The 11,039-nt window shown below is 34.9% G+C and overlaps 1 protein-coding gene across 1 annotated transcript in view; it reads right to left on the bottom strand.

Annotated features, from left to right (window-relative positions):
- LOC106871249 (polynucleotide 5'-hydroxyl-kinase NOL9) overlaps positions 1–11,039 on the bottom strand; it is a 58,867-nt gene that overhangs the window by 20,811 nt on the left and 27,017 nt on the right. Inside the window, exon 3 of the mRNA XM_014917602.2 lies at positions 1,032–1,561. Coding sequence (XP_014773088.1) covers positions 1,032–1,561 — 530 coding nt within the window. The remainder of the gene's footprint in view (positions 1–1,031; positions 1,562–11,039) is intronic.

Here is an 11,039-nt window from a genome sequence, read left to right as displayed (position 1 = left end):
CCCCTGAACTGGCTCTTGTGCGGGGCCGTCATAGGATTTTCGAGCGAGATCGTTGCCAGTGCCCCTGAACTGGCTCTTGTGCAGGTGACACATGAGGTTTTTCAAGCGAGATGAGCGTGGCCGTTGCCAGTACCGCCTGACTGGCCTTCGTGCGGGTGACACGTAAAAGCACCCACTACACTATCTGAGTGGTTGGCGTTAGGAAGGGCATCCAGCTGTAGAAACTCTGCCAAATCAGATTGGAGCCTGGTGTAGCCATCTGGTTTCACCAGTCCTCAGTCAAATCGTCCAACCCATGCTAGCATGGAAAGCGGACGTTAAACGACGACGACGACATACAGTGTTCCTAGAAAAATATTTTTTAATTTACAATTATTTTCCCAAGCTAACATGTTTGGGTCACTTCTTAGCACCAACAAAAGCAAGTAGACTGGTTGTAGTTATTGTTAATGTTTATCCTTCATGCTAGTCTCAACTCAGCAGATCTGAGATAAGGAAGTAGTCAAGCAATAACCATCTCATCTTTATCTTGAACAATGCATATCTAGGTCTAAATCATCCATTATGTCTTCTATTTTGAAGATACAGGATGTAATCTGAGGTAGATTTGGCTGCTATTTCTAGCAGTTCAAGCAACATCATAGACACTCGGTCATTGGCTTTCCTAAGAGAAGGCTTTAACTCTTTAATCATTTGATCCACAGCCTACACCTTAAATACATAAGCACTGGGCTTCTAATAAACCAAACAAATAAAATTAAATTAACAGAAAAAAGTGAACTCAGTGTGTGTGTGTATCTGTGCTGTTTGTGTTGTATTTCTTTAAGTACCATAACTTAATGGTTTGATAGAGATCAATAAAATAAGTACCAAATTGAAATGAATGCTGTGGTGGGGGCAATTTAAACTGAAGTTGTTACTCCAATATGGCCACAGTTCACTAACTGAAAGAAGTGAAAGAATACAAAGAACAGAAGCATACAAAACGCTTTTTAAAATGGGTGAACAGAGAGCAGAAATTTGTAACAAACCTTTACTTTTTATAAATGACTCCCATTTTTCTATAAAATGCTCTTCCTCAGCTGAAGAAGTATAATCTGGCATATTTGATTTAGCAATGAAACCTATACCAAATGGCTGAAGGGTCTGGTTACATGTAGTTTTGTCTTCCTCCTTCAGTCCTTGAAAGAGACTCTGATATGGACGAATGGTGCTTATGTAATCAGTGAAAGCCCACCGAAGCCGACGGACCAACAGAATTACTGAATTAGAATCAATTCTGTTTACAAAATTGTCTGACTCTGAAAGCATCAATGCAACTTTCTTTTTGGTGCTGGCAAGACCATCCTTACCACACGAATGTAGAGTCATCAACTTGAGAGGTGTATGGTCGTGTGGAGAATATAATGGATGCCATTGTCCATCTGGCACTATTTTTGCATCTAATATGCAAATACAACCAGATAAAACACTGATTTCACAGAATCCAGCCAAGTTACTTTCCAATGGGTGTTTGAGATTTACAATGGCTTGGTCTTCACATCGAGCTATCCAGATATGCCTGAAAAATAAACAAATAAGTTAAATAAGTAGGAATTTTTCATTATTAGCTTGTTGTAGTATTGAGTTGGTGAATCAATGGGAAGGCTGGCCATTCTCAGATGATCCTCAAAATCAAGCAGTGCAAATATGACAATTAGCTGACTACTAAGGAAACATGTGCAGTAAAATATATGAATAGATAAAGATTTTCTTACACTGAGCTAGTGGTTCTCACCCGTTGGTAAGTGAAGGTTTTTTCATCAGTCTCATGGCTTTATTTTCTGCAATGCAGTCTCATTTGTTTGCAGCAGCTGAAATCTCAAACTCATAGATATGCATGTGCACACTTATGTCATGTAAAAAGTTAACGATTGTTCTGAATTAAAGTATATTCAGGACATAAAAAGGAAACCCAGCCTTTATACAAAGTAATAATTGCTGATCTATATAAGCAGTCCACTTTGGGATGCTGAGTTCATAAGGAGTTGGAAAATCTCAAGGAAGCATTGTGAAGGTGTACAATGTTCAAAGCAGGTGTGATTATTCTTAAAAATAAAATATGTAACCCAGGTATAATACTTACATTTTAAGCACATTCCCAAAAACATTTTTCTCTCATTTAGAATATGAGTGGAACATTGTGTTGTCAGTGACCAGAAACCTGACTGAAGATGTACCAAAGTCCAGCATAATTAGCTTCTGCAAGATGATACACAAACTCTTACAAACATTAACAGTATACAAACTACATATCAGATCCCCTGTGTAATTTGTGGTATACCAAGTGTATTATCATCCTTTCAGGGTTGATAAAAAGTACCAACTGAGGGCAGTAAACTAGAAAAACTGTCCTAGGGTCAGGCGAGATGTCTGACAGTATCTGTTTCAGCTCTTCGTTCTTCTGACAGCAAAACCTGCAACAAAACTGGTGCCAAGCAGTATCAGCCCAAAGCAGCAGCTTTTCTCTTGGATAAATATTGATGGCATGGAAAAGGGAAACTTGTATGCATGAGCAATTTCCAGTCTTCTTCAAAAATATCATGTGCCAGCCTCCACATGAGCAGATGAATGGTAAACCATGACCAACTGAAGCACTCATATATATATATATATACATATATATATATATATATAAAAGAAAAAATAATAAGGTACTCAGATATCTGAATGGTTGTACATTAAAGATTTTTATTAATGTCACACTTTATAAATATTAGCGCTTGCAGCTATTCTTCTGGGTTTTTCAATATTTGAAAAACTTACAAGAATAGGTGCAAGCGCTAATATTTATAAAACATGTCACATATTAATAAAAATCTGTAAATGTACAACCATCCAGATATCTGAGTACCTTATTATTTTTTCTTTTATATAATTCCTGTGCATCACCTCCAACACATATATGTGTATATATATATATATATACATAGAGTGTGATGGGTAAATTGTCGCCATTTTATATTTTTAATTTCACACATGCACATGTTTTTGATTTTGTCAACTATACAATGTAGTAGGGTCAGTTGGGGACTGTCTGTGAGAAAAAAAGCACCATGATGCAATTCACTGGGCCAAAAATTTGGAAATGACATGCTGTACTGTTTGTCATTTGCACAGGAAACTCCAACATGAACATTTCAGAGTGTTTGGGTGTCAATTTGAGGACATGTACTGAGAGTGGTAAAATTAGACATCCAGTTAACATAATGGTGCTTGGAGTGATGATGTTATACCTCCATTCATCTTCCCGCATGGTCTTAGACTCAACACGGAGGCCTACATCAAGTGCTTGGAGAAGGTAGGGCTGCCCTGGGTCAGGAGGGGGCTGCTAGAAAACCGTCTGGCAACAGGACTCTGCCCCATGCCACACAAGCAGGAGAACCCAGTCCTGGCTGTCACACAATTTCTGTGACCACACCACCCCTAACATCTGGCCACCTAACTCCCCAGACTGCAACTCCCTTGATTATTATGTCGGGTGCAGTTGAGCAAGAGACAAATAAAATTTCTTGTAACACCAAAGATGAACTGGAGGCAAGGATTATGGCAGTATTCACCAACTTAAACAAGGAGACTGTCCAAAAAAGTTGCAGGAGATTCCAAAGGTCGTGGTTGAAGCCAATGGCGATTATATTGAATAAATTTACTCTTTAGTATTTAAAAAATTTTTTATGTAATTTTGGTAAATATATCTTAAAATGAGATGTCAGTGTTATTTTCATTCTTGCGTAATTTAAACAACAGTTTATTCACCGCACCATGAATATAAACATTACCCTAACTCAGTCCACCTTGCTGAAAATAGTAAGTACTCTGTAGGCAGCTGTGACACTGAAAAATTGACAAATAGATTCATTAGCCAGTAGTTTAACCCACTTCTCTCATGGAGGTATGCAAAATTCATTTCAGTACTCAACTTCAGCCTAGTGTTCTCTAATAACCACCCCCAACTCATCCTGTCATTGGAACTGGCATATAGATCTAATTAAAGGTTAAATGAGATGGCGACTATACAACAACCTATTCTGTGCACAAGCTTCCACTATCTCATGGACATCAAACTGCATTGCAACACTAAATGCATGTACCTTTGTTTCAGTGATTGGACTGCAGCCATGCTGGAGCACCACTTTTTACATTTTTGAGTTATATCCTGTAACTTCAGAATACAAATTCCCCCAGGATTGACTTTGCCTTTCCTTTCCCCAGCATATACTAGCATTAAATCTGTGGATTACATAGCAGATCTACAAATTTGTGCCCTTCTCACATTTTGAGAAATAATTAACAGCAAGAGACCTTTGGTGATAAAGAATCGCATTTGATTGAACAGACTTATGATCAAAGGCATTCCAGTCACAAACATTTTATCTTTTCTCCAATGTTCTACGACTATATTATCTCACATGTCCCTCTTGCTTTACGATGGAGATTTGACAACTACTTCTAGCAGACTAAGATTAAGTTCAGTTATTTGTTTCCAGGGTGGTAAACCTATGGCAAGATCAAGACATGAAAACCTTTATTAAAAAGCTCCCAATTATAGGACTCCCTTTACACTCAAATGCCAATATGGAACGGTTAGATACAAAATCATTTTAAATGGTACATATTTAAACTACAACTAATGAAGGAGCCTCAATGCAGTTGGCTTAGTCTGCTAGAAGTAGTAGTCAAATTGCCTTCAAACCACACCACTACTGTCTTAAAACAGAAAAGACATGTGAGATAACAGTCCTAGAAACATAGAAAAGATAAAATGGTCATAATTGGAATGCCTTTAATCATAGATCTACTCTATCAAAGCTGACCTGGGGCTACAAAAACACCTCAGCTGGACTAAATAGAATATAATATCAACTTAGAGTTTATAAAATAAAACCCCACCATGTTTTGGGATTGATTGAATCTATTGTGCATCGCCATTACAAACCTGAGTGACCCGAGTTTAGAAATATTTTGAACATGTCTCACTGCAGAGTGAAACTACTTCAAGGGAAGAGATGCTGTAACAGAAACATGAAGAGATGGAGCTTCCATCTGCCATTCATGACTGTAGTCATGTTGGGGCACCGATCTGAAGGGTTTAGTTGAACATATCAACCTCAGTATTTATTCTATCAGTTTCTTTTGCTGAACCACTAAGCTATGGAGATATCAACAAACCAACACTGGTTGTCTGATAGTAGTGGGGGACAAACACTACAATCATAAGCTTAATGGCCATATTCAAGAATAGCGTATCTGGAACTAGATTATTAAAGGTGTCCTCTCATTTTAGCTTCATGTGCTGATAACATGCCAGACAGTATTTTAAATGCCTGGTATCCTAATACAATCATCAATATAAGACACCAGACGTATTTAAAAATACTATCTGGTATGCTCTAAGCACATGAAACTAATAGTAGCACGTAAAACATATTGCTTATTAAATATTTCTCACACCAGATGGAGTACTTTTTTCGTTGATCTTATAGATTTTCTATAGGATTAAGAGCCAATACTGCAAGTTACATTTCATACACCATCAATGTACTGGATAGTATATTATGGTTACAGAATGAAATTTTGTCATTGTTAACAATTAATGTTTATGAACCAGTTGTTAAGAATGAGATGAGTTTAATATGTAAATTGGTCTATCCAATAGTGTTACACCATTAAATTTGGTAGGTATTTAAGCAATGCATTCATGGATAGTTGATGGGTTGGATGTGATGCTGATAAAAGAGCAATAACTCTTGAAATATGTATATACATCCATTGCTTATAAAATGCCATCATTTGCAGTGCTGGCTCGGAATTCTATAGAAAATTTATAAACGTTAAAATGAAAGCATTGTAATACCATCATCATCAGACGATATTAACAAACTTTTAATATACTTGGTAGTATATTATGCTTATAAAATGAAATACTGTGTCCTTGCTCGCCATTTATATATATATCTATACATATATAAAAGATTTAAATTCTAATAATGTAATGTAATAGGTATGTACTTTAAGTGCTCGGTTTGGTTTTCACTAAAACTCCAGCTTGAAATGCAACAGAAAGGAAGTTGGTGTCAAGGCAGCCTATCAAGGATGGTCAGATGTAAGTTCATTGTAGGGCAGATAGATATATCTTAGAAATAGAGATAAACAAGCAAAACATGTGGTATCACTTTACAGGATTTAATTTATAATTTAAACAGTACATTGTAGTTATAGAAAAAAATGTAAAGTCCCTTACAGCAGTTTCAAGAAATAGCTAAACATGTGGAACACCTGTTATTGAGCAAGGATTTTCATGTAAGCTAACTATACTGTCATCAGAAAGAGAGAGAGAAATAGAGAATATCCTTAATTAAGGACATTATTAGTTACCAAATTGTTGAAGATCTAAGGTATGTATAAAGATAATTGTGGTTGGTAACTCCATGATTGAAGAGTTTATGAAATCCTTACTAAATGAGTTTAAGACAGTTCTTCAATAATTTGGTAAGTACAAATATCCTTGATTAAGGACATTCATTGTCTCTCTCTCTCTCTCTCTCTCTCTCCAATCACAGAATAGTTAGCTTACATAGAAATCTTTGCTCAATAACATATACTCTACACACTTAGCTATTCTAGAACCTGCTGTGAGAGACTTTACATATTTACCATAACTACTCTGTACTATATTTAGATAACAAATTAAATGCTCTAAAGTGATACCACATGTTTTGTTTGTGCATTCTCTATTTCTAATATGTATATATATTGTTCCATGCTTGTTCCAAGCATGGCTTGGATGAGAACTGATTTTGAGGCAGGATTTTACAACCAGATGTTCTTTCTCTCACCATCCCCTAGGTAAAGGATTTTTTATATTCAACAAGTCTTCAAAAATGCAGAGTAGCCAATTATCATGTTAACATTAGCAATACTGTGCTCAAACTGTGACAACATAACATTCACGCACTTGAGCACATTTCTCATCTAGGAACCCTTTGATTACTATTGTATTCTGGTGGAACCCCATAACCATTCAATGTTTAAAAAACTAATTTCAAAGAAACTTCCTTCAAAATTCTTTGAACTATGTAAAGTGTTAGAGAAAGAAATCTAGCCTTTTTTTTTTTTTTTGCAATAGATACAAATACAGACATCTAAAGCAAATTTTTTCAGGAGCCCTTAAAAATACTCTTATGGAGCTCCAATTTACTATTTTGTTGCATGGACCCCCAAAATCTCATTTGGAAATTCAGGGACTATGTGGACCCTGGTTGAGAGCCACTGCACTAGGGAAATGCATGTCAATCGATTCTTCCAGGAACAACTATTTTCTGTAACTGGTGGAGGGCCTACTCTCACACTCCCAAAATTGATGGTTATAATTTTCAACATAGAAAAGTGGACCACAGCATTGAGTTTAACTCCAAAGATGGTCTCCATACACAACAAGTGGAAAGCACATTGTCATTTATTCACTCATTTTATACTAGCCAATGTGGGACCCACAAGAGTTTATGATGCAGCAGATATGAAAATTATTTGTCTGGGTAACTCCTAGAGTCTATCGCAAACTTCTGTTTTCGAATTTTTTAAACAAAATGTATTGTTTACATGACCTGAAGTACAGTAGTATAACAGGTTTTTTTTTTTTTTGGCAATTTAACAGGGGGTTTTTTTTCTTGCAATTTTCGCAAAAAAATTTCATTGAGGATTTTTTCTTTACACTGCCTGTTCCAACATTTCACATAACTTTATTCATTTAAACTTGCCAACTTCCAAATCCTGCTTTCTGATTGGGTAAAAATGATAAAACTTTAAACCGCTGTAACATTTTTCTAAACAATTTTAAGGAACAAGTGAATAACATCAGATTCAACATGAAAAATTACATCAATATACCAAATTTGAAAATTTTCATTCGATTTTAAATCTTCAAAGAATGTGACAGCAACAGAAAAAATCCTCCACATCTTACCAGGCCCTGCACTATCACACCCAAGTCTTCCTCTATATATCAACCCTCTTGCATCCACAACTTTCATATAGCCAATAGGAACATCTTACCAGTTTTAGAGGGCCTGCACAGGCAATGGACATAGCTCCTCTGTCCAGACATTAAAAAAAAAAGCAAACAAATTGAGGTGCATTAATTTTCAAATCTATTGTGTTCTCAACTTCTCTCTTTTTGAGACTGGAGTGATTGCATGAACGAACAAAGATGCTCTGATCTAAATGTATAATAGTATGCATTTGTTGTTTAGGAAAAGTACGACAGCTATTCAGAGATTACATATTTCCTGGCTTTGAACAGACACCCTAACCTCTGTGATGCTGTTTTGACTATGTGCAATGAGAAATTATAGCATATTTTGTAGCCCAAACATTTGTAAAGACTGTAATTGAAGTATTATTACTGCCTTGACAACTTATTTTCAGGTTTTACAGCTACATAATAAAAAATAAAAAAATTGTAGTTTTCATGGTATACAGACAATGTTCAGATTAAGGTATGGATGAAAGTCCCTTAAATTATCTTTGAGCAAAACACCTGTTGCTCTCTCAAAGCTACCTAAATACAATATAGTAGTAAAAGTCATTTGCATCAGACATTAACATGAAAATAACTTTATTTGTTGTATGTATTGAAAAAAAAAGAAAAAAAATTCTGATTTGTTCTTAATAATACTTTCTCAGAATTGTATTTTGGATTAATACGTTGTTCACATTATAGACTAACATAATAAATGGATGGATGAAGAAAATATGTGCAAAACAGTGAGCAGTTGATCAACACTGTACAAATATTGTATTATTATTATTATTATTATTATTATTATTATTACTACTACTACTACTACTCTTCATTAACACACATTTTCTTTCAGACCAACAAGCCGCAAAGAATGTATTAGTTTTAACAGGAGAGTTAAAATTTATATAGATCAACAAAATCTCATGGGTACAGTCCAGTCACACAGCTGTTTAGCCTCCATTTCACCCTTTAGCATTTAAACTGGCTTTATCTGGCCCAAATATTCTACCGGTTTTATTTCCAAACCATCCAGATCAAGTTTCTCACACCTACCCTACAACGTCATTCTAAAAATAAGCAATCACATTACCAAAACCTCAAAGCTGAGATAATGCATGATTAATTCAAAACACTGAATGAATAAGCATTACATCTGACAGAGGAATCTGAATGCTAAAGGGTTAAAGATGACTGAAACCGGTTATACAGCTCTTACTACTGGCACAGCTGAAAAATGAAACAGTGTTAAATTTGAAATTCCAGAGAAATGGTGATGGCTTGTGTCAACAACGTACAGTCCACAGCTAAGTTTCATCAACTGATCATGCAGATAAGATATTTGAATGCCAGTTTACAGTGGTTACATCTATTTAATACAGAGAAAGCCTCTATGAGTCGCAGCCTGAAGTCCAGCAATTCTTCATAAAAAGCTTAAATACCATATTTTCTCCAGACAAGGAACATCATACAGACAGAGCCGTTTGTCCATCTAAGGCAAGAGTTTCTCTCTTTTAATCAAGTTTTCACATCTAGCATTCTCACTATATATAATTCATGTTCTTGATATGTAATAAATATACTGAACATTATAATATGCCAATATAGATAGTAAAAGTCATTTGCATCAGACATTAACATGAAAATAACTTTATTTGTTGTATGTATTCAAAAAAAGAAAGAAAAAAAAACAAATAAATAACAAGAGGCAACACAGAAATAACTGAATTGAATTGACAATGTGGTAAGAAGCATAAGAAATAGGAAGAAATGAAGTAATTGATAATGTAGAACTGAAGAAAGCAGAGCAAGACTTCCAATTGCAGACAACAAATGAAAATTTAAAAAAAGAAAAACATTTATTATTTCTTCATTGAGTATGTATGCTTCCTTATAACCTAATCCATAACCTCTCATTTTTTTCTGTTATACATACTTTTAATCAAAACATTTTCCCTAAATTTATTTTTTTCAGCAGAGTTACGAATCAGGACACCCACCTAAGTTGGATTTTCTGTTTTGACAGTGATTATTCTAAATTTCCTTTTTCACCACAGCCTTAATTTTTTGGAAATTTATGGTTTTTCTCTTACCCACTTTCTTTCCACAATCAAACTGATTTGGGCCAATTTTTTTGGCATTGCACACTTGACAATGGGAGGGGACTTTTCAGTTTGAAAAAAAAAAAAAAAACTTTTCAGAAGAAAAGGTGTGTGAATTAAAAGAGATTTAGCTGTTGTTTCTAGCACATCCTACGACTCCCTAATATCTTCCTCATTTCTTCTCCACCAAGCAAGATTACATAATGTCCCTTTCATTTCTCTTAGTGCCAAGCAAGATTACATGTAAGAAAAAGCATTTAAAAACAGAAAAGTCTGTTATTAAAAAAAAAGTTTGAAAATTTATGATTTTTTTTCAACCCCCTTGTTTGTTTCTGTTTATCAATTCAAAATATTGGAAAGCCTGAAAAGATCATTGCTGGGATTTATCCAGTGATTTAAAAAAAGGGTATGTAAAAGTATTTATTTTAATAATATTCTTTTCTGTTAGTAAAAAGTCTTTCCTTACACATGCAAGCTTGCTTGATGCAGGGTGGAAGAGGGCTGCTGTAAAAATTTAAATTACAAACTATTTTGTTGCTTAAATCCCAGCAATGGATCAGCATACCATAAAATGTCTATGAGTACAAAACAATTGAAAAACATCAATACATATCAGAATAGCAAAGAAATGAAGAGGCAAAAAAGTTTGTCTCTTAAAATCACACACCTTTTTTAAATCACTGTGGATAAATCCCAGCAATGACCTTATCAGACTCTCCAATATTTTAGAATTATAAGCAGAAACAAATGGAGGGAAGGGTTGAAAAAAAATAAATTTTCAAAATTTTTTTATTTTAGGTAAATATACTTTTTCTCACACACAGACTCACATGGTGCCGATGAGAAACAAGGTCCCAGGTGGTCGTAGGATGTGCTAGAAA

The sequence above is a fragment of the Octopus bimaculoides genome, chromosome 5 (assembly GCF_001194135.2).
Source record: "Octopus bimaculoides isolate UCB-OBI-ISO-001 chromosome 5, ASM119413v2, whole genome shotgun sequence".
Classification (NCBI taxonomy): domain Eukaryota; kingdom Metazoa; phylum Mollusca; class Cephalopoda; order Octopoda; family Octopodidae; genus Octopus; species Octopus bimaculoides.
This window is presented reverse-complemented; position numbering and strand designations above follow the sequence as displayed.